The following is a 25,727-nucleotide window of genomic DNA, read 5'->3' as shown; positions in this document are numbered from 1 at the left end:
GCGCGAATATATGTTTTTCAAATGTTGCCCAATAAATGATTTGTAAGCTACAAGAAGCAGCAAATGCTGGAGGGCACTTCGCGCAATCTTTGAAGATGGCCCTTTTTTTTAAAGATCGCGCAAGCATTTTGGAATTTGATACAAAGTTTGTGCCTTTTCAAAGATTGCACCCATTATTTATTTTTAATATTGGGCAGCAGCATGGCAGTGATAGGTCTTTGGTTGATATGTTCGTTCATGGTTGTTAAAACTACGCAGCAGGTACGATGCATTATTTATTTGAAGAAAACTAATAACAAGTAGAATTACCCTGGACGAAATAAAGATATTATTTTACAGTGTAAGCGTAAGACTTCATGCATTGACCATTAAAAAGAACTCAATTGTAAGCAGACAAGACGCCCCGGAGCTTGCTCCAAGGCCAAAGTGGTCTTGCCCTAAAAGGTGTTTTGTAATTTTAAGAAGTTGGAGAGGACAGGGCCTATTGGAACTGGAGGGACTTACATCCCCCAGGACAGGCATCAGGTTGATCTACTAGCTCTAGCTCTAACCAAAGTTGCCGTTTTGGACTAGCAGCCGGTCTGCCTCATAAGTTGACGCTTCTCTGTTTTCTCACAACACTGTCTTTTCCTCAAATTGTAGATTTGATTTCACTTAGGTTGTTGAAATTATTAGACGTCAATTGAAGATATCATCTCATAACATAGCTAAATATTGGTGTTGTTTGAAAAAGCAAAAAGTAGATTAATATCAAAATGTCAGGCTTGATAAAATTTAAACTCTAAAGTCTTCGTTCAACGCTGTCGACAATAATTTAAAAGTTACAGTCTTTTTCGTTTCTGTTTTTGCGTCGCAAAATTGTTAATAGTATGGAAAAAAAACCAATAAAACAACAAATTAAGGTGGCAAAAATTAATTATGCCAACATATAGCTGAGTCCACAAATTAACTGTAAGTCCACCCTATGATTATATTATTCCTACTCCGATTTATCTCTGCATCACCAAAGAATTTAAGATCGAAATAGTACAAAGTGTACTGGAATTCACACGCCGCTTGTAAATGCATTTGGTATTGACAGTGTGTAGACTACCTTAGGTTGCTTGAATACAAGTTGTTGAATTTGTCACTAAGGCACAAGGAAAGAGACATTTAGGAAGAAAACCCTATTCATTGCCTTTTATGGCTTGTTGAAATTCATCACTTTTTAAATTCAACAACATAGGAATTCTGTAAACAGAAAATGCAGAAGAGTTGTGATGCAGCTCTAGTTGTAAATAATACATCAGTTTAATTGGTGTTTATACAAACATTTTCTTTTTAATTATGTATACAGTTGAAAGAAGAAAAAATGTAATTGGTAATTTTAAGCTCTTATGTTAAACTGTAAGTTTCTCATGAAAGTACAAAATGGTCTTATGAATATTCATAATATTGTCTGTGGACGAATACAATTTAACAACTCTGTAAATGAACCTACATTTACAATGTACATGTACATGTATGACTTCTCTTATTTATTGTAACAAAAGTTTTGCTCTTGAATCCTGTATAAGTATAAGTATAAGTTAGAAGTCAAAAAGATGATAATACATAGTTCTGATTATATTTTTGATTATAGGTTAATGTGTCTGACAGGTTTCATTTGATGCCCATAATCACCCCAGCATTTCCGCAGCAGAATTCCACATACAATGTCACCCAGTCTACCAAGTTTATCATGGAACAGGAAATGAAAGAAGGTACATGTAACTCCCTCAAAATATTTCAATATTACTTTCAGAGAAGTGAGACATGAATCGATACAGATTATTGACAACGCTAGTTAGTGAGAGAATAGAGAGATCCCTAACATGGGGTTAGACAGCTCAGGCAGTAGAGCACCAGCATTAAACATGTACCTTAACAGTCTACCTGCAGTACACTAATCCCCATTGTTATTTATCTACAGGGATATGCAGCATGTTTTCTGACAGCCCATGGTATAGACGGGTGCTTTTGTTATTGACTACCTCATTCAGCCCATGGTATAGACGAGCACTTTTGTTATTGACAAACAACTATTTATTTCTTTATTTCCAACTAATACATTGCCTATGATTTGATACTGATTGTGATTTTGAAACTGTGGAAATAAACTGATTGATTGATTGATTGATTGAAATGGCCTTAGCTTTCGATCCAAAGCGGACCTTCTTCAGAGGCATAAAACAAGTACAAACAAATACATATCCATTTATAGGAAAAGAGAGGGGAAAGGGTTTAAGGGAAGGATCCAGAAAGAAGCGGGAAAATAACAACCAATCAAAGTTTCTATTTCCAGAGACAATTGGTGGCTATGAACCAATAGGAGTGAAGTGGCGAGGACAAAGGATGTTTAGTATGAAAGGATAGATTGCTGGACCATAAAAGTGGTGAATGCATTGTTCGTTAACAATGCAGGGAAACATGAAAGGGTAGGATTAGAGAGCAAGTTGCATCATGATGCAACTGACAATGGTCAATTAATAAAGAATAGCAAGACCAAAGGTGTGATGATTTTAAAAATAGGTATGAGGGTCCTGTGGAAAGGCGGGGTGTAGGCGTGAGATTATTATTATTGTTTTATTATAATCCCTAATTACCTATTGCCGGTTTTCTCCCTAATAACCCATTGCCGGTTATAATAATAATAATTATTATTATTAGTTTGATTTGAGTGGGGGGGGGGGGGGGGGACACTCCTGTTGCCGTCCCATCACGTGATATAATGGGGAGGGGGCGTCAAGTGTCATTATGTCATTCTGCTCCACCTTCCAATACGATGGAGTCAGACTATTTAAACAACTTGTTTTGTCAATTCGGACTATCGAACCTTATTATCAATTCGGACTATCGAACCTTATTGTCAATTCGTACTATCGAACCTTATTGTCAATTTGGACTATCAAACCTTATTGTCAATTCGAACTATCGAACCTTATTGTCAATTCGGACTATCGAACCTTATCGTCGATTCGGACTATCGAACCTTATCGTTGATTCGGAATAATGAACCTTCGGACTGTTGAACCTTGTTTTTGTTTGGAACCTTCGGACCAACAATCCTTTTTTTGAATTCGGACTACCGAACCTTCGGACCAGTAAACCTTCGGATCGATGAACCCTCGGACTAATGAACCTTCGTACTATCGCATCAAATGTTCGGATTAACGAACCCTATTACATTTTTTGACTAATGAACCCCCTCTGATGGAAAATTTGCGCGTTCGGACTATCGAACCTTGGGACTATTGAACCTTCGGACTAACGGACCTTGGGACTATTGGGCGGACCCCAAAGAAGGTACCTGTCGGACGTGACGAACCTAGAGGAGCGTATGCCAAACGTGAACAATTCCGGTAAGTTTGAACTTTGAGGGCATGTTTTTAACTTGAGATTCACCGTGCCGGGTAATACGAGTGGACCGTCCGCATGCACAGCAGCCGTAGTGCGTGCAGTCTGCTCCGTGACCGTAGTTATGTACTAAGCATCATACCGATCAGGTACCCAGACGTAGTGGACGGGGCCAGACTACACATTTTCCCTTCAAATATCGCGCCTCGATTGACGTCACGAACAGCACCCTCTCGGGTCGGGGTTTACTCTTAAATTTGTAAATAACATGAGAACTATTTTTTTAGAACCTTAGTTAACTGTTTATTCACATTCCACTCATCAAAACACATATCTTAGTGTCAAAAGCTTTATTTTGAAAAAATACTACTTCCAGGTGATTTTAATGTAAATCTGTGGACATTGTGTTATTTGTCCTACAAAGTACATAGTACATAAGTACATAGACCCTTTAATCGGGCCTGCACCCCACACCACTTTCGAAGGGTGGGGGACACAATATCAAATGTTCCCTGGTGTCTTTTAACCACCTTTGTCATGAACCTCATGTTTTGCACTGTGTAAGACCAACCCTGTGCCGTAAACCCTGTGTCCCGTCATTGCCATCAATCTGGGGGGGGGGGGTGGACACACAATGTTCCCCAGTTTTGTTAACTCGTGTGTCTTACAAGGGCTTGTATGTGCGTGTCATCTCCATACTGATTAGTTCTCTTGTAGTTACTGTATGTTTACTTTACGGTGGCGCGCTGTCTCTGTCTGTTATTGCCATTCTGCGGCCTCTATGGCTAGTTCGAGCGATATTGGTGTAATGCTCTACCAAGGTAACTCCACACCCAAGGTTTTTATTACATTGTAACTCTGTTTTGTTTGACCCCACATTCAATTGAGATGTTTCTGAGTTTGTTTTCTTTTCCCGCAAACGTTGCTTACAAAATTTGCAAACAATCGACTACCGATACCCATCTTTTAGGAATGAGCACTTGAGCGTGACTCTGCACATGCACCGCATGACTCTAGACATGCACCGCATACAATACACGTGTTGTACGTGTAAAATCTTTATGCACGACCAATGGGGGAATTACGTAGTTCTTTAGACATGAATGTTTAAATCTTCAACTTCCAATTTGAAGTCAAAATGGGGTCATGTCTGTGAGGCGTTAACAGAGTTTTTAATGAACTTTTCGCTGATGTATCGATTGTAAGAATCCATCATGTGGATCAAAAGTTATGATTTTTTCAAATAATGAACTTTGAATTTTCATAGTTTAAGAATGGATGACATCATCATGACGTAATTTACACATTTTTCCTCTCCTAGTGCATATCTAACTATGTGTGAAGTTCTCAAGTTCATCAGGTTTGGGAAGTGTGCTTTTTACAGTGGTGAACTGTAATTTGCTATTGCGATATGGCCATGACCCTGCGGTTTTAACAACCATTTAAGAACTTATCGCTACCCTTTAATTCCCATAGTATAAACTAAGACTTCAATTGGTGATCATCAAAATGAACTCAATCGTTTTCAGACAAGACACCTAGGAAGATAAGACACAATGTTTTTTGGGTCAAAAAAGTACTTGCAGTACTTGCGCAGACTCAAATCTAATTTTTTGTAAATTTGTCTTTTTTTTACCCCCCCCCCAACCATTCTTCGGTTTTATTTTATAGCAGCTTAACTGTTAAATGTTCTCTGCAAATTTTTTGTTTTTTTGTTTTATTAATAAGTTTAAAAATACTGTATGTTTCCTAATTTGACACTTTATTTAACCACAAACGTGTACCTAAAAGTAAAAAACTTGTGTTTGATGAACTACACACTCCCCACTGATCTCCTTCTTTAATATCTGACTTGCATTCCAGAGATACAACACAATTCTGTTGTTGTGTGTGGTAGACAGATGTACAATGTAGCAATGAACTGTAAGTGGCTATTGCACACAAGAGGCTAATGCATTGAATTTCACGTTGGTATATTTTTGTGCCCACCCGCTGTAAATTTTTATAAAATATTTTGGAGCTGCTCGAGTATTTGGAGCTGCTCGAGTATTCGTGAACTACGTGCGCGTAAAAAGTACACAAGCTTAATTCACATAAAACAGCCGTTGATTTGTATTCGCGCCCTCACGGGTCCACAGCTCGGCAGGCCGATGACGTCATGCTGATTCGCATATTTCAAGATGGCTGCGCCGTGCACGATTCGATGAAATTAGAGTCGGCGAAAGGTAGCAAAGTTATCGTTAAAAAATTCTTTTTCAAATTTTATTTGTTTCACTTTTCAATACACACAAAGCAAGCTAAGAGTTATGTGAACACATTCAGCCGGTTTATAATGCCGGGTGGCTCAAAGATAGCGCGTGAGAATTTTTTGTATTCCTTAGCTGCATGAGGAAATGGGGTGGACGTGTGGCTAAGGATTCAGCTATCCTTGGCCACACAAGTGGGGCTAGTGAGAAAATATGAGGAAGCACTCGCCGTGATTCACTGCCTGGACCATGAGCCAAAGCCACAAATCTGCAATGGTATGCTGGAATCTTGGTATGCTATAACTTACCTTACATTGAGCCAAATGTAATGATGAACAATGATGGCAGCCTGTCCTATAGGCATTTTAAAAAAACACTTTTTTATTGTCCTTTTGGCTAAAAAATGAGAAGGGTCGGTCGGTACGTTTTTGTCTTCTTTTTTTCCCTTCTGTTTTCAATAGGGGCTACGTCAGAGGAGAACAAAAAAAATCCACACATTTTTGGATGATCTTATCCCCAGATGTTGGCCCTAAATAATACTTTTTCAAATAAAACCATTTTCATGAATTAGTGATTAGCAGTTCTGGCATTAAAGATCTTCGTTTGCAATAAAATCATTGAGATTCAACGATCAGTAACAACGCACAGAATAATTACTAGTGGGATGCCGCGCTTCGCGGTAAGAGCGTAGGCCTCTTTTTAGTTTATTCTCATCTGAATTTGTCCTGTTAACTTTCTGGTCAATAGGCTGCATGTTACGGGAGCACTAAACGTGAACGTGAACGTCAATAAGTGTATTGTTTATTGTCACTTTGGGCTTATTGCATCTCGCGAAATTTTAACAACACAATTTCTGACTGTTAATGTTCATGCTGCTCTAGGAACAAACCTCCATACATCCCATATCTCTGGAACCCTATATCGTACAAACTAAATAAAAACGGTAAATTCGTCCTCACTCCTTAATTTTCTCTAACTTATTTCACTTTCAGAAAGCATGTCAAGTTATTATTAGGGTTTGTTACGTCCAGTTTGGGTCAATTTTGTAATAGGCAAACTCCTAAAAATGTACCCATTCAGCTGCATGAGGGCTCTTTTGTTAACATTATCTCCAGTAACCAACCCGACGGACCAATTGCTAAAGTAGGCTACAAAATGGATTTGGCAAAATGTACATTCTGAGACCTGACCGACACACTGCTCTAACCAATTTTGTGAATGGACTTATTCAAAAGGAAACTTAATGTCGTTTTGCTCCACAACTTTGACCAGATGCAAAGTTCTTTTTTTACAGCTTCAAAACAGCCTTTGACGTACGTGTATAAGTTTCACAAACTTCCGTGATGGGGTAAACTCTGAAACTGCAACACTATACCTCCATCAACAAACCGTATTCTAAAACGGTATTCATGTACTCATTTGAGTTAACTGGCAAAAAGAATCAGAATGTATACACTCCCTTCTTGTAAATAATTTGTTCTATAAAGATAGTGTCCATAGTTTAAAATGCAAGATACGTTTTGCATCAATAGTGCAATTTCTGAATGGAGATTTATTGTAAGTCCGAGGTCGCCACCCACTTTCAACCTAAAGTGGTCCCACGGCGACCTCCTTCACCAAGCAACAGGTGGCCTGTCTCAAAACCAGACAACACACCACTCACATTACACTGACCAGAATGTAAGGAGAGGTTGGGCTCGATTTCAAATGCTTACTTTATTTGTGTAAGCCCCCGCCCCCAACCCCAAAATGTTATTAAAAGACACCTTTCAGGCTCCTTCCAACCTATAGCCCTACCCAATGTTTCCAAATTATAAAGCTTCCGTTAGATCCCATCCGCCTTGTCCATAATTCTCATGCCGTTTGGAAGTGACTGCTTTTTTTATAATTATTCTCAATTTAAATTTAATCTTTTCAACAAATGAGTCACCTGTCAGAAGGATTTCTTGGAAGTCTGGAAACAACATCAACCAGTGGTTGACACATGGTCGCCTGCGAAACATCAATCTGTGAGTTACTTCATTCATTCAATGCAAATTCGTGAGATTTGTTTCGGTTTTGTTCTGGCACCCAGCCTCTTCAACCCTGCACGGCAATGAATGAACCAATCCGGAGAACCATGCTAAGTACAACGCGAAAGTAACCCGACCAAAAAGGGCGGATCGAATGGCAGGTGGGCGGGAAGGGGGCAATGAGTGAACCAATCCGGAGAACCATCTGCGAAACACTGTCCAATGAGTCACCTGTCAGAAAGACTAGGAAGTCTGGTAACAGCATCGACCAATGGTTGACACACGGTCGCCGCCCAAACTTCCTCCAATCAGATGACTCGTAAGTGGGAGTTTGGGTCAGGGTTTTGTAGACTTGCAACTCGACGTCTGAAAAGACACGAACGTGTTGAATTCCACACACACAACCGTGTTGATCACCATTTTGAAAAAAGAAAAAAGGGAAGAAAAAAGAGAAGAAAAAAAAACGACCGTGGATTTCTGACTTTTTCGGTCGGTCGGAAAAGGGCAATCAAAAGTTTATTTTATTAATGTGTTCATAAACATTAATTTGGTTTCTAGGTAAGTAAGTGGGAGTTTGGGTCAGGGTTTTGTAGACTTGCAACCCGACGTCTGAAAAGACACAAACGTGTTGAATTCCACACACACAACAGTGTTGATCTCCACAAGGATGCCATGCCACTGGACCTTCTAATTTCAATCCAAGATGGCGCGGGTTACGCTTTTAACAGTATCGATTTATCAATGAACTTTGCCCCAAATCGCGCTTGCCCTCAATCGGCAAAAGTTATACATGTTTGAATATGCTTCAAGGCTTCATTGCTCCATTCTACAGGCGTGCGCACACTGCGTGGCAATTCTTTCTCAGTTCGTGTATGTGCGTATTTAGTTTGAGTCTATCAACGGCCAATCACAGCGTGCGGACAGTTTATGCACTTTGCATGCAGTGGGTATTTCCATGGTGTGGGCGACAGATCGAACCATGTGGCCGAGTGCATCGTCGTGTTTTAACATTTTTGTTTACAATCGCATTTCCGATTCTGTAGTTTTGAAGTTGGTTTTTGGCTTGTCAGGTACTCGTTTATTACTGTTTTTAATGCAGTCTAAAAATAGTCTGTTTGTCTATTGTTAGGCAGGGCTGCCCAAATTTAGGAGGGCAGCCCGCCCTCCCAATACGTGTGTGTGAAGAACAGTATCAGACACCTCATCGTGATTTCTGACAGCACTCTCATAGCAAAATATAATATTTCAGCTTCCAATAAAGGGTTTATTGTCGTTTACAATGTATTTGGCATTCAAAGTATAAATACTTTATTTTTGTTGTAACACCATTTTGAAAAAAGAAAAAAGGGAAGAAAAAAGAGAAGAAAAAAAAACGGCCGTGGATTTCTGACTTTTTCGGTCGGTCGGAAAAGGGCAATCAAAAGTTTATTTTATTAATGTGTTCATAAACATTCATTTGGTTCCTGTGATTCTTTTTGGCAAGCTTTAAACTTAAGTCTAACTGAAATTATTTTTCTTCTTTAAATGGACTGATTGACTACACAAACTAAATGTTTTACTTGTTTGTGCTGAATTGTGACATTTCTTCAAGGTTACTTGGATATATCTCGCTATGGCCTTGACCACCCTCCACATCAAAGGACAACAAGATATTGAAGTGATACATTAGTTTTGAATTTACTGTATTTTTTATTTCCTGATAAACTTTAAATCCTTGTAATTTCTTTTTGTCTAGGTCTTTCAGTGACCCAACAGATTATACATGGCAAAGCAACATGGGACAAGCTTTTCGAGGCTACAAACTTCTTCCAAAAGTACAAGTAAGATGGACATACATGTATAAATGAAACTTGTATTTATGCGATTTGAATATTGAACATTTCAAATTTGTTAATCTGTCTCTCCCTCTGTTATGTAGTTTTCATTGTACATCTTTTAAAATAGTACATGTACTATTGCGTGATAATTCAAAATTCATTTTCTCCCAGTAAGTGTGACACTTTTAGGTAAACAAATGTTTTATTTTTAATTTGGGTTAACTGTCTAGGCGAATCTGCAATTTGCCTAAGATGGTTAACCAAATTGTGCCTGATTCAGATGGTCAGCCAGGGCTTGCCTTTGACCCTAGTATCAGCAAGCACTTGTCCTGCTCAAACTCTAGCTTGGACGGGGGCTTGTTCATGAGGGATCTGAATCTTGTAGGAAAATGCATATACCAACCCGAAAAGACTAGTTAGTACAGTGGGATCTTAATTAATTGACATTGATTAGTTCTAAACCTTTCTGACTCCCTTACCTGATAAACCTACTTACATGTATGCATATATTTCTCTAAGCCCTAAGCTTCCACTCCAAAAAAACAACAAAAAGCTCCGTCCAGAGCCTGCCCATGCCACCCCAGTTAGTCGTATTGTCTTATTTTTCTCTAGTGTTCATAGGAAGAAGACCTGTTTGTAGACCTCCAATTTTTCCATTTGAACAAACTCCCTTACCCTAACATAAGCGTTGTTTCATTTAGCTCAAAACCCTGTTTCACACATCAGGCATCTTCAGCATCTTCCACCTGCAGCTCCCGCTGCTTGGCCCATGACACTTGGTCTTGGAAGCTTTGTCACCTTCCCCTTTGACTTCACTCATGCAGGTGGCCTGCTGTCAGCAGAGATGCAACTTTTCCGATTTAAATCAGAAAACCGACTTTTCTTATTTTTACCTTCCAAATTCGTTATTTTTAAATTTAAAAAACTCGAAAAATCAACGTTAAAACCATGGAGAAACTAACACAATCCCGTCTGGTATCGTCAGCGATCGCGCGCGAATCACAACGCATGCACCCGGTCTTACTAATTGCCGTCAACTCGCCATCAACTTGTATGTGTCAGTCAATTCGCCGCCAACTCTCAACCACGCAGATATGGCAGGCATGGATAAGTTTTAGTCTTGACCCAAGACGGCAACGATCAATTTAAGCGTAGCACAGTACATAATACACCATGCAGTACCGATCATTGACGACTTAGGTCAAGACTATTCCAAATGCAGAAAGGCGCCCTCAGTTGTCGTGTTGTACAAGCCTGTGAAAATGCAAGATGGCGGCCGACTGCTCTGCTGAGAGATAATTTTTTTCATGAAAAAAAAAAAACCTAAATTTTTACACCGAAATGTTACCTAAAACTTATGAAACTTCGCCTTAAGCTAATACATTACAGTTCTATGCCTCTTTTGTGGATTTTAAAAACAAATTATAGGAGTTGACAGCGAGTTGACGGCACCAAGCGAGTTGACGAGCTAACGGCAAGGAAGTATTTAGGTAGGACCCTACCAGCCTACATAATATCTGTACATGTATTTCTACCTCCGCGCTATTTACAAGTGTCATTGCTGACCGAACATTTTTTATTGAAAAATAAGTTTTTTATACAACCGATCTTCAAATCATAAACCCATGAAAATGGCTGTTGACGAAAAAAAAGTGTTATTAGGGGAAAAAATAGCGGGTAAGATCGTAAAAAAAAAATTTTTTTTGCATTAATGTTACAAATGGGCTAGTGAAACTTTTTGTTGTGCGACCCAAAGTTTGTTTGACCCCCAAACTAGTAAAATATACAGATTCCGTATGTTCACCTCCAGCGACCGTAACAAATCAGTCCAGGTTTGTCCCTACATGTATTTCTGGCTGCGAGGTTGGGGTGGTTTAAAAAACGTCACCACAAACTTTTTCAGATTTCTTTTTCAACACCTGGTTGCATCTCTGTGTCAGTTGTTTCCATTTCATTCTGTTAGTTAAGACAAATTCTTTCTCACCCCTTTCAGGGTTCTCCACAGGGTTAAAATAAATTCCAGGCGATAAACCAATTCTGCTTGATCTTCAAATTGCGCAATTTATTCCTACACTGTTGTCAAATAGAGCAAACAATTCCTGCACTGTTGTCAAATTGCGCAAATAATTCATGCACGACCGGCATATTGCGCAAATTATTCCTGCAAGATCGACTGATTGTGCAAACACTTTTGTGCAAACCATTTCAGCACGAACAAAACCACTGATCCCGAACTAAAAATCCACTTTGTGCACGACTGCCTGATACTCTACCCTGGAATGCGAGTTTCAGATTTGTGTCCAGGTATTGTTCAATCTCTGATCGGTCTCCTAATTGACCCAATTCGCCTGACGTCATCATCAGACTAATCTTGGATGCGCCATTTTGGTGTTCAATGTCTCTATGCGTATTCAGTGAAGTGCACATTTTAGGCGACGCGCATTTACACATATACCTCAATTATTAAGTCTTGGCTACAAGGTTCATCGGCTAAACATGTAGTCAGGATGCCCTGCAACACAGAGATAATGCACATGAAATGCCGTTTTGAAATAGCTGACTTCTGGGTACCAGTCGCTGCATACTATTTATACAAAAAGATCGATCTACTCGCGTGTTTAAGGCGCATGGAAATGGTGGTTTGTGTTTGTTGTTGAGTTTTTTTGCCCCGGCGCTACATTTTTGAACGGGCGCATTTGCTATTTTGATAGTCTGCTTCACACATAATTACCTGTAGAGCACAATACTATTTTTGCATATTTCCCTATACCGGCAGGTAATATCGCTAAGAATTAAATGGCCCTCTATTGGCCACCCCAAAGTGCAGGCGGGGTACCACGTGATCTTCCTCTTTTCTCTTAGCGGCAGGAGGGTGAGACGTGGTTTTTAAAAACTAGCAAGATTTAAAAACGCCCCCATTTTTGCTTTGAGAAGCTTTCTTATAATATCCTACGACCAGTAAGGTTCGTGGAACTGTCGTAGTTAGTGTTGTTTGGGAGGACAAAGTCTGTCGTAACTGAGGGAAATTACACCCCCAAGGGACAATCCGAGTCCTCGGTAGGCTGTGTCGGCGACACTACATTGCCGTCCTAGTCTACCGCCCAGCACCCACAGCCACTGTCGGCTGGGGGTGCTGGCAGTCCCACTGGTGATGTCGGGGGGCCAAGTACTCGGTCCCCGGCATCGCCCAAAGATAGTGGGGCTGGCAAACGCAAGGCTGTGTCCAAGGGGCGGGTTCCCCGAGCCCCCAAGACGGAACTTAAGCCTAAGAATGGTCGAGTTGGTAAGCAAGACGTTGTACCGGGTCTAATGCTTGCCACCAACCAAACCCAGAGTACCGGGCAGCCCATTGTGGCTACCCGTCATGGCTCAATGGGTTCTGGCCTCTCGGGCCCCCTGGCAACCCGATGGGTGTTGGGGCACCCCGGGCCGGGATTCCAAATGACGTCCGTATTCATCTCGTGAGAGTGAGTACTACCAGCTTCCTCAGGCGGACTTCAAGGATTTCTTTGCCACGCCAGTGCTACATGACTCTGTGAAAGATAAATTAGTCGCCGATGCCGGGGCCACAGCATCCAAAAGGGCTTTCCCAAAGTACGAGATAAGTTTGAAGAGACTTTGAAGAAAGTCGATGTCGCTTCTAGATTTGGTATGCGGTCAACATCATTTTTGCTGCTCTTGACCGAATACTTGGCCATGGGGTGCGAAGAGGACAGTGATGTTCCCGCGAACATGTTGCGGGCAGCCTTTCACTGCCTTGACCATGGGCTGAGGATAGTGCTAGACCAGTTTACACGAGTGACGACATTGGCGACGCGTGCTCATCGGTGCAACGCACTCGACGCCCTTTTTCTTTCTCCCGTCTGCGGGCGCTCGCAAGAGTTTTGAGGCCCTCCCCTTGGCGGGCGGAGATTTATTTGCAGGGAAATTCGAGAAACTAATGCAGGCGGAGGCCAAGCGGCTTAAAGCTACTGAGAAAATTAACCTCAAGAAGCCGGCGGGCCCCTCCGCCAAGCCACCTCAGGCTAGGGGTAAGCCTTCATTCGTTATCCCTCAGCGTAAACCATTCAAGCCCGCACGCGGTGCTTTTCGGAACCGGGCAGCCAGCTCGGCGGGGATGCGTACCACGCCCCCAGCCGTTTGCCGGTCAACAACGCCCAGCTGCCGGTCGTGGCTTCCTAGCACCAGCCCCCCGCTACCCCGGGTGCTGGCGGAAGTGACGTGTCAGGCTCGCCACGGCCTCCCATTGTCGGACCTGTGGGGGGCCGCCTGTGCAACTTTGCAGGGTCCTGGGCTCAGGTGACCTCGACCAATGGGTGCTCAGTACAGTCGATCGCGGCTATGTGATCGAGTTCACTGGCACCCCTTCGTCGTAAATGTTGGTTTGGCCGACGCGATCCCGACCGACCCAAAACAACGCCTTTCTCTCGAAGGGGAGATAACATCCCTCATCAAGAAAAGGGCGGTTCATGTTCTTCCATCGGGCGAAATATGGTAGGCGTTTATGTCGACTTTCTTCTTGGTCCCCTCTTAACAGGTTTATTCGCCCCATGCGGTTTCGGATGGAAACTTACAAAATTACATTACTCTCAAAATTACATTAGAGTCCATCTGGACGCCGGTGTGGGCGGCAAGTCTGGATTTGAAGGATGCTTACCGTCTGCCGAGAGCACTGGAAATTCCTTCAGTTTCAATACCAAACTGTCCGATGCGAATTTTCAGTGCTCCCGCTCGGCCTCTCCGCCTCCCCTCGGGTCTTCACCCAATTAGTGAAGGTGGTCTATGAGGGACACTCCCCACCTACCTCGACGACTGGTTGATCGTGGGTCAATCCTGGGCCTCCACTGAAGTGGCTCTCGTGCTAACGTGGCGTCTGGTAGCCGAGCTGGGATTTCTCATAAACACCGAGAAATCCCAGCGGACCCCGTCCCAGTGCCCGACTTTTCTAGGGGCGTCACTCAACCTTCGGGCCGGGCTGGCCCGCCCTTCGAGGGAACGCTTGAGGAACCTCAAACAATGCGTTTCCCTCTTTTTGGCAACGTCAGGGGCCCCGTCTCGGGCCTGGCTCCGGCTGTTGGGGCTCCCGGCCAACATGGTGGACGTCATAAAGTTTTGCAGCCTTCATATGAGGCCAATACAACTCCACCTGCTTTCCTTTTACCGACCCAGTCGCAACACCGTCAGTCATTTGGTGCCGACTTCGGCGTGGCTGGACCCACACCTCCGGAGGTGGCTCGACGACGCAAACCTCTTGGGGGGTCGAGTTTTCTGCAAGCCCTGACCGTCATTGACTGTCACAACGGATGCGTCTCTGTCGGGCTGGGGGGCTACCCTGGGCCAACGCCAGGTGGCCGGGTGTTGGGGCCCCGAGCACGGCTCGGCCCACATCATTGTTCTCGAGCTGCTAGCAGTGACCTACGCTCTCGAGTGTTTCCGGAAGGTGGTAGTTGGCCAGGCGGTGTTGGTTCAATCCGACAACACCACCGTCGTGTCATACATCAACCACCAGGGGGGGACTCGGTCCCCCCAGTTGTGCGCACACACCTGAGAGCTGCTCCACTGGTGCATGCACAACAAGGTCTCCCTTACGGCGATTCATCTCCCGGGCGAGGAGAACGTCACGGCGGATGCTCTATCCAAGGGGGTGGATCCACCCCACAGAGTGGACGCTGCGTCCTCAGGTTGCGCAGCTGTTGTTCCAACTGATCGACCGCCCACACGTCGATATGTTTGCTTCAAGGAACAACCACCAACTCCCGACGTACTGCTCGAGGGGTCCCGACCCGAGTGCATGGCCGAGGGACGCTCTGGCTGTCCAGTGGGATGGGCTTCTAGCGTATACTTTCCCCCGATCTCGCTTCTCGACCCGGGTCATCACCAAACTGGAGCAGGAGGAGTGCATTATAGCCCCATTTTGGCCTAGCCACCTGTGGTTCACCCGCCTTACCAGGCTACTGGTGCACCGTCCGGTGGTTCTTCCCCAGAGGGCAGACATCTTGTTCCAACCCAGCTCGGGCCTCCTGCACCCAGCCCCCCAACATCTCCACCTGACATGCTAGGTGCTGTCACGCAGTCACTCTGCGCAGCAGGCCTTTCAGGACGAGCTGCGGAAAATTGCAGCATGTAGCCGGCGGGCATCCACAAGAAAGGTGTATGACAGCAGGCTACCACATTTTTACCGCTGGTGCTGGCAGCGGTCTCTACATCCCCCTGATACTAATGTAGGGGAGGTAGCAGATTTCTTGGTCTACCTTTTTGAGGACAATCTCAAGACAGGTACGATTCAGAACTACCGGTCAGCAATTGCGGCCGTTCACAATGGGTTCCTGGATGGATGCTCTTAGCCAGCTGCTTAAAGGGATGTTTGTGTCCCGGCCTCCCGTACGGAGGCTGGTACCCGCATGGAACCTTTTTTATGAACTAATGGCTAGCGCAACGCTGTTGCAACTATCCATTAAATTGACTTTCTTGTTAGCCGTGGCTACGTCAAGGCTTCGCAGTGAGCTTCACTCCCTGACGACCGAGCCAGGCCACATCCGGTGGGAACCGGGTGGGGTTCGTCTGATACCCGCGACGGGTTTTCTGACCAAGAACCTGTCTGACACGTTTTTACCTCCAGATATCTTTGTGCCGGACATTAAGTCCCACTCGTCGGTCCGGAAGGACAAGCTATGGTGCCCAGTCAGCGCACTTAAGTGGTATGGCAGCCGAACGGAACCACTTTGTAACCACCCACAGTTGTTCGTTACGTCGACGCCGCAGCATGGCCCGGCGTCCCGGGACACGATTACTCGATGGCTCGTCGCAGCGATACGCTCAGACGCGAACGTGCCAACGTCGAAGAGGGTTAACGCCCACGAAATTCGGGCGGCCTCCACATCATGGGCATTTTTTAAAGGTGTATCTTTGAGTGATATTACACAGGCAGCCTGCTGGAAGACCCCAAATAGATTCACAGACTGTTATTTGAGGGATGTACTCCAGACAGAGGGCAGAGCGGAGAGGACAGTTCTAGCGGCTGCTAGCAGAGCGTCGACCCAGCCAGGAACTTCCCACCAATAGGTGAGTTCCCATTTTGCTCATTGTTCTCTGATCATTGATTATGTGTTTTTTAATGTGAATACCATTATATAACATGGCTTACTATAATGTAACAGTTTTCACTCCCGTCGTTGGCACGTACGCGCCGCCGGGTTTGATTTCGCAGTCAGGCATCCAGGGGCGCAATATGTTACCCTGACATCTCGCATACCCACCACCAGTACTCGGTGCGAGTCTATGCAAAAATAGTATTGTGCTCTACAGGTAAGTGTGAGTGAAGTAGACTCCCCCCCCCCCCCCCACAGAAGTGTGGGCAGGGTCTACGAGGGAGTACTTACCTGTAGAGCACAATACTATTTTTGCATATTTCCCTATACCGGCAGGTAATATCGCTAAGAATTAAATATTGTGCTCTACAGGTAAGTATTCCCTCGTAGAGCCCGCCCACACTTCTGTGGTGGGGGGTTTGGGGTGGATGCGGCCCCTGGACAAAAACGTGTGTGGAGAACCCTGCCTTTGGCTTTTCCTATGCATTCATTTGACTTGTCAGGCAATGCATGGTGCGACAGAGACAGCTTCAGATTTTGTGTACCTGGATGAACTGGTGAATCATTACTTGAGAGTCACTAGAACAGTCCCACCTTCTGTGGTATAAACAACTTAAAAGACTACATGTACCGTAATTTTCGGATTATAAACCGCGGTTTATATGTTGATTTTGACATTTTTTTTAACTCCTGCGGTTTATTCTCCGGGCGGCTTGTAAGTCGACGTATAAATATTTAAGAGAAAAACAGAATTTTTTAAAAGAAAGATCGTTTGTAGAATATTCTAATTAATGTTTTTTTTTCTTAAACAAGAACAAAAACCTGCCTGTGTGATGACAAAATCCTGTTGAAAATCCCACCACAATTGTATTCCATGTTTCCTTTGTAAAACGTTTATCAACCGCCCTCAGCTCCCCCTCTCAGCGCAACTCGGGTTAGACTAGACTGGTGCCCGTCTATTTATCCTAGCGATCTCTACATGCTGGCGTCAGACATTCAAGCTATACTCGTGTCTCAGCGAAATAGACTCGTCCCCTGTCTATTTATCCCACGATCTTTATATACTGACATCAGACATCCACGCTACACTCGTGTCAGCCAGCGGTTTCTTCAGCTCAACCACGCACAACGCAACAGCAGAATGGTGAATGGACGTACGCAAAACGTGTTCAACCTGCCCTGATTGTTGAGTCCAGTAACAATGGGAATTTTATTTCCAGGCGGCGCAAATGCGAGGGCGTAGCGCAACCCGTCGGCGAACATCGCTCAATACAGTGCCACCAACATCTGTTGTGCAATCTCGAGATTGAACAGCGCAATTAACAGATTGCTAGCTTTACGAACTCGCATGTGTGTACATGTGCTTAATGTGCACGCTGCAGGATACATTACTCCTCACACGCTACGTCCGTCCGCCCGTCGTTGCAATATCTGTTGTGGATCCTCGTTGTGGGACTACAATAATAAAAGGGAGGGAGAAACACCGGCCAACCACTTTTCTTTAATTCCATTATTGAAAGACCCATTTCAACCTTATTTCCCGTCTACTCCGATGTTTAATAAAAGTGAATCCCCTGTCCTTGGGATTACGCAAACAATAAAAGGGGCTATAATGCACTCCTCCTGCTCCAGTTTGGTGATGACCCGGGCGAGAAGCGAGATCGGGGGAAAGTATACGCTAGAAGCCCATCCCACTGGACAGCCAGAGCGTCCCTCGGCCATGCACGTTCGAATCCCGCTCTAGTCAATTCTTTGTTCAACCCCAAAAATCATTTACAAATTTACCCAGTCAGTTTCCCATGTGGTTTATATTGATATGATATCTGAAACAAAAAGTCGCATCCCCTTGAGGTGATCCCCTAGCTGCCGCTTCCCAGGTTGTATCGTAATTTGGGTGTGATCCCTGGCTACACGGCAGTTAACGGTTGTATGGCTTCTGACTGGCACCCCTGAACAAAGATATTGACAAAATAGGGACACCGCCAATATAGGGCTAGATAGCTCAGTTGGTAGAGCGCCGGCACTTTAATTCGGAGGTCGTTGGTTCGAATCCCACTCTAGTCAATTCTTTGTTCAACCCCAAAAATCATTTACAAATTTACCCAGTCAGTTTCCCTTGTGGTTTAAACATAAAAACACAAAGTATCAGCTTCATGACCGATGATTTCTGAAATCGAATGAATGATGGATTGGAAATAAACATTGTTAAATGCAGTCTTTACTTCTATAAAACTACCTCTTCATTTAATTTTTTGTTTAGTCTTTAAAACAGAATCTGTTTGAGGAGTATCACAGCAAAGGGCCCAACAATATTTTTGGGACAAGTTGTTCTGCAATATTTGTATTACTTTTAAATCTTTTTAGATGAATTCTTTTCGGGTAACAGAAATGCCTCTTAAATGGCCTTAGACTGCAATAGAGAGCAGCTACGTCATAAAATGTTTGCTACTGCATTTTCAAGTATCTGGCAACATCAGCTTCAAATTTTGCCTACAAATTATCAAGCTTGATGCTTGGTATCCCGCCGTTTGCTAAATGGAATGTCTAAAATATCACATCTAAAAATACAGACTGATCTTAGTGGGTTGATTACATTAATGATTTTTATACCGGGTAATACAAAGGCTGTACTTTCAGCCTGGATGCGAGTATTTAAACTGCTGGATGCAGCAAAACAACAAAAGATGGGGTCAGTTTGCATCTGTTTTCTGCAGATCCCAAGTATAGGCGGTTGTTGGCCGTGAAAGTGGTCCGTTCCGACGTCTATTTCACAGCCCTGTGCAGCGAGCACTTTGAGCAGTCGTGCTTCGAATCTGGAATACGCCACACATTGACAAGAAGAGAAAAGTTATTCTTAAACATGACGCAAACCCAACAATTTTTCAAGCTACATGTAGTGGGATGTTGCGGTCAGATTTGACTAACCTTTCTTTGTGATTTCAAATTTGTTACTTTAGGCATTACATCGTTCTAACAGCAAGTGCAGGTTCGGTGGATCATCACCTTGAATGGTAAGTAATGATGTCATATTACTATTACACTCTACTAGTAGAATAAAGCAAGACAGTTCTCTCAGAACAAACTCTATCTGGCAAGTAAACACACACATAGTGTTACCGCAAACCAAATATATATTGATACCTCACCATGCAATGCCTCAAATCCTATATATTACACTCTTGTTTAGGTTGAACAAAGACAACTTTACTTAAGTGGAATGTGAACCAGTAACCTCCAGGCAATTATGCCTGATGTTACAGATTAAGTTCCATTTAAAGGCAGTGGACACTATTGGTAATTACTCAAAATAATTATTCGCATAAAACCTTTCTTGGTGAAGACTAATGGGGAGAGGTTGATGGTATAAAACTTTGTGAGAAACAGCTCCCCTGAAGTGCCATAGTTTTCGAGAAAGAAGTAATTTTCGACGAATTTGATTTCGAGACCTCAGATTTAGAACTTGAGGTCTTGAAATCAACCATCTAAACGCACACAACATCAGGTGACAAGGCTGTTTTTTCTTTCATTGTTATCTCGCAAGTTCGATGACCAATCGAGCTCAAATTTGCACAGGTTTGTTATTTTGTGCATATGCTGAGATACACCAAGTAAAAAGACTGGTCTTTGACAGTTACCATTAGTGTCCAATGGCTTTAAGTAATTTTTTCTTGGTCAACCCAAATTGATTAAAATTTACCAATTCAGTTTCCCTTGTGGTTTATTACTTTATCTTTCCTTTAAAAGGGAAGGTCTATCTTTGGTAATTACTCTTAAAATTAATAGCAATAAAAAACCTTTTGTTCGAAGCCTTCAGCAGCTTTTGATAATGTTAAGCATTTTGAGGAATATTTCACTTTAAAGTAATGTGGCTATGCCAAACGATATCAGTTTTTTGTCCCAATATTTGAATCTGAGAAGCATTTTACTGTATAAGGGATTGTTCTTCCTGCGTGAATGTAACCACCTCTGGAAGTAAAATTGTCCCATGTTTGTTTTTTTGCATACATCTATAATTACATGCATGTTGGATTAAAACAATCAAAAGGTCCCAACACCAAAGGTATACTTTGCTTTAAAAAAAACAAAAATTAACACATACCTCAGAGAATTAATGCACTGTAATTGGTCGAAGACTGGTTTCGTGTAGATGTACATGTATTACCATGTGGAATGAATGGCCCCTTTTAACGATCATGTTGCTGTGTGAAAGTTCTACTACTCGCAAATACATGGTGAACGTGCATGCGCATCGAGAGATTTTCTGCTACTTTGAGAAATCATGGTGAAATAGTTTATGCTTAAGCACATTTTTCTGCTACAGTAAGCATACAAATTTCCTTACCGGTAAACAGCTTTGTGAAATTGGGCCCAGTTAGGGCTCAACTGTTGGAGTTTGCTCACAAGTGGATGTTTTTGCATTGCAGATCCTTATATAAGTATGTATATTTTAAGATATACTTTTGTGTACTTCAAAATAACTTACACCGATTTTAATGTTCAACACTCCATTCCCTATCGACTAAACACTGAAAAACAGAGAGGGGGAGGTAGACAGGAGAAAACCCAGATCACGTGTTAACAGAGAAAAGATGGGTCTTGAGGGCCTTTTTAAGATCAGTTGAATTTCCAACAGAAGTTGGAAGTTGATTTTGGCCAGTGGATGTCAAGTTTCTATGTTTTTTAACGCGGACAATAAGTCAATCAATCAATCAATCAATCAATTTCAAAGCCGAGGGGCAGAGACAGCAGGAGATTTTAAGGTGTTGTAGGCCAGGGTTCGAAATTAGCGGTCACCCGGTCGCCAAATGCGAGTGAAAATAGCATCGGGCGAGTCAAAACCCTTTCTCACTAGCCCGCCGGGCGAGTCAATAAAATGTTCCTTTAATCCTTTTCACATATAAATGAGGGTACAGTGGCAAAATCCCAAAGAAAACTTTTACTAAAGCTTTTAAAATAGTAAGTTTGACAAGACTAGATATTTGCTAGATTTAATTTGGGCGCGATCGGGATATTCATGATCTTCTTGGCTAGACTTCAACGCAGTACATGTTCACGAACGGAGTAAAGAATTGCCGCACATTTTGCATTAATACGCCTGCAGATTGTGCACAATGCACAGCCTTGGAGGAACTCTAATAACATGGACAATTTTTGCCAACAGAGGGCGTTACGGGGCAAAGGGCGTTGCGGGGCGAAGATTTTGTGGCAAACGGAGTTGAAAACGTGTTCAAAACAACTAATCCTGAAACCACAAATTCTTTAAAATGGTTTTTGATGGAAAAGGGATAATTTAGGGCATAAATATTGAGATAAAGCAGTCCAAAAAACGCAATTCTAAGGACCTCACTGCCGTAATTTTGTTATAATTTCTTTTTACGTATCAAAATTTTGTGTATCAATATAACATGCAGGCTAGTGAAAAAGCCTGCGGGTGATCGAGAATTCTGCGTGACTCACACGGCGGGCGTTTGAAAAAAAAAGTTAACGGAAACCCCTGTATGCACTTCTATTAAAATTAAGTGAAGAGGTGAAGAAGTCTGATTTTGTTGTGTTTATCACTAGTTTATTGCTGATCAATTCATGCCTGCAGTCCCTTGACAACTCTGAACAACTCTGAACAGAATAAGCTGTGCCTCCAAGATAGTTACATGTGTAGATCAAAACATACAAAATAACTGCACATCGTCAGGAAAAATGTGGTACTAGATAGCCAGCTGCTGGACACTATGACCAATGAGCTTAATATCGTAAATCTGTGCAAAAACATTGAATCTCGCACAAAAATGTCCTTGAAAAAAAAAAGTTGTTTCTTGGTGCATATTTGGTTTGATTGTACGTCTAGGCTATTGTAAGGGGGATGCAACTTTTTTTAAATGTAAAACTTGGGCGTACATATGTAAGTGCTTTTTGAGGAGATACAAGAATTGAAACTTTTTAAACATCTTAATCAAAAAACTTTGTTTGCTCGATAGCGTCACTCTTCATAAAAATCAAATTCAGAAATGGAGCATTCTTCACTTAGTTTTAATTTTGATCAAACTTACACATTCAAAATTTTACTTACGATATTTTCATTGTAGGGAGGAACGGTTTCAGGCTGTTGGCGCCGGTGGAAATCGGTCACTGATGACTTTTCTGTCCCACGGAATCTCTAAGAACGTTCGAGTCTGCCCTGTAACCTGCGAGGGCTGAACCCACATGCGGGTGGTTATAGTCAAAACACTCTCACTTACTCTCTTTCTCTCTCCCGTTAAATGTGACCCTGCTCGGTCGGAGTCATCGTCGATACTACTCCATATTCACAATATCTCTACCCACAAAACCTTCCCACGATTGCCACACCTACATTCCAACATACATGTACCATGTTCACAATTTGCCCATTCACAATATCCGAACCAAATATCATGAACCTCGACCTCAGAACAATAAACAGTTTTTTACTACGCGTGACACAATATTGTTTTAAGTTGTATTTACAACTTCTAAAGGACTGGGCTGCTTGACCAAAAATTTGCGAACTGAAAAGACAAAGTAATTTTGCCGCGACAAAAACTAAACAAGTTACTAAGTTACACAGAATGGAAACACTTTGACATGCATTTACACAACAATATGTGGAAACTTGTGGTCAAAATACTGATCCTTGTGGGCCACTATCTTAAAGTGGGGTTTCAGATGAAACAGATTTTTTGACACTAACTTGGCTTGATCTTCCATGTAAGTATGACCTAAATAGGTGGATAGCACTATAAAGACCAAAGTCATTGGTGAGACGCTATAGGCGAATGAGGTGATAAACCGTATCAAATGCAACTGACAAATATGTCATCATTAGCAAAACAGCTTCCTGTTAAAGAGATACTTCCTGTCAAGAAATACTTTATGTAATAGTTATGTGAGATACATTATGTAACTTCTGTTCAACATCAGCAACATGAACTGAAGGCAGTTTCTCAGGCTCCCAGTACAAGAAACACAGATGGATTGACCACCTGCACAAGGCCCTACAAGTGTATATCTGTACAAAAAGCAGCCATGGGAGATCATTTACATATGTATGCAATTTGGGTTCAAGAATAAATAACATGAATTTAGAGCATTTTCTCAAGCTTAGGTAGAAGCGCACCAAACTTTCCAAAGAGCTTGCTTCCAATGAGATTGGTTCAAAGGAATCTGCTGGAAAAGTCCTTGCTTCTTTTACATGTTTTACATCGGGGTACCTACATTTTTTTTTACAAGCTGAATTCACTGCAGACAGGCTCAAGCATTCTACAAATAGAATAGAATAATGTTCTATTGTCACTTGTAAAAAACAAATATTAGTACAGTGAAATTCGTTTTGGTTTTGCGTGTCCAAAAATATGTTATATATAAAAATTACACTAAAAATTTACCATTAATACAAAAATACATCGAAATATAATATAAACAACTCTGAAAAGTATTACAATGGGAGCATAACTTACATCACATGACTATCTATAGATGTCCTTTTTAGAAAACTTCTTAAACACGCCAGCCATCCACCTGAAAAAATAGAGGGCACTCTTTCTGGAAAACGCAAGACTAATTTGGGGTTTTGCTTTCTGATTTTGGGGATCAAACAGTATCCAACTGCATGTTCTTTCAATAGAGCGATTGCGCAACACAACGTCACGTGACCTGCAGTGGCTATTTAACATCAACAAACGTGGCGTACTGCATATCAACGTGCGTTAAAAAGACATGATTACTGTTGCAATTTTTTGTTCAATAAAGCCTCAACTCTCAAAATCACTGAAGAATATTCCAGCGACATCCACAAGAATGTTCACACGATGTTATGTGTTTGTGCATGGAAAGTGTGGTTTTACTTTGCCCTGGTAGTAATGATTTTGCTGCCAATATGTTCAATAAATCTCCTGAAGAAGCTACAAGTCCCTTTACTTTTACCTTCTAGCTGGCGGCTAGAGTCGGACAACTTCGCGGTCTCACTTGGCACAGCCCGACCTCACGCCACAATGCAAAATCTACGGCGCGTGAGCTCGCTCAAACCTCAGTAATTTACGTAGTCTAACCATACTCTAAAAAAAGAAATTTTAGAGCAGTGTCTTACCAACTAGACTACCGAGGTTGCCGGTAGCTAGAGGCAGTTGAATCCTATGTTTTGGCAGCGGGTACCACAACGATATAAGAGATGTTAAATTTGCATCGGGGATAAAGAAGATTAATTTTGGTTTTTACCCAAAATTAAGAAAAACTTAAATGGTCATAACTCCTGATTGCAATGATGTACTTGAAGCTTAATTCAAATATTGCTTCTTACATGTAGATTCATATGAAAAGATAAAACTCAAAGACTTAATCACTGGTTTCAGTTGAATGAGTTAAAACAATGTTAACCTTTAATGGTCATAACTTCTTATTGCAACGATGTTCTGACTTGAAATTTAAATCAAATATTGCTGCGTACATGTGGATAATATGAAAAGATAAAACTCTAAAGAGTTTATTTTATAACTGGTTCAAGTTGAATGAACTAAAGCAATGATAACCTTAAATGGTCATAACTTCTCATTTCGACCATGTACCGATTTGCAACTTAAATAAAATATTGCTGTTAATTATGTATATAATATGAAAAGATAAAATTCAAAGAGTTTATCACTGGTTCCAGTTGAATGAGCTAAAACATTTAAAACCATAAATGATCATAACTCCCTATTGCAATGATGAACCAATTTAAAACTTTAATCAAATATTGCTGCTTACATGTCTAAAATATGAAAAGATAAAACTCAAAGATCACTGGTTCCAAAACCTTAAAAGGTCATTACTTCATATTTGTCAATTCATTGTACTTTTATAAAAATCTTTCAAACCATGCATTTTATAACATGCATTCTTTATCCCCGATGCAAATTTAACATCTCTTATATCGTTGCGGTACCCGCTGCCAAAACATAGGATTCGAACTGCCTCTAGCTACCGGGCAACCTCTGTAGTCTAGTTGGTAAGACACTGCTCTAGAATTGCATGGGTCGTGGGTTCGAGTAACATGCCTGTGATATTTTTTCACAGGACTCTGGGGAAAGTACTGAGTATACAGTGCTAACACACATCGGTGTATGGGTAAAAACCAAAATTAACATTTTATAACAAATGGTCCCAATCACTTTTCATGGACCAACTCGCCCGATCAAAGGC

At 42.0% G+C, this 25,727-nt stretch overlaps 1 protein-coding gene across 1 annotated transcript in view; it reads left to right on the top strand.

The window, feature by feature from the left end:
• Positions 1-25,727, top strand: part of LOC117289097 (poly(A) polymerase beta-like) — a 139,678-nt gene that overhangs the window by 79,324 nt on the left and 34,627 nt on the right. Inside the window, exons 10-12 of the mRNA XM_033770060.1 lie at positions 1,622-1,742; positions 9,369-9,453; positions 19,496-19,549. Coding sequence (XP_033625951.1) covers positions 1,622-1,742; positions 9,369-9,453; positions 19,496-19,549 — 260 coding nt within the window. The remainder of the gene's footprint in view (positions 1-1,621; positions 1,743-9,368; positions 9,454-19,495; positions 19,550-25,727) is intronic.

This window comes from Asterias rubens, chromosome 1 (genome assembly GCF_902459465.1).
Source record: "Asterias rubens chromosome 1, eAstRub1.3, whole genome shotgun sequence".
Classification (NCBI taxonomy): domain Eukaryota; kingdom Metazoa; phylum Echinodermata; class Asteroidea; order Forcipulatida; family Asteriidae; genus Asterias; species Asterias rubens.
The sequence above is the reverse complement of the archived record's forward strand: the minus strand, read 5'-3'. Positions and strand labels throughout refer to the sequence as shown.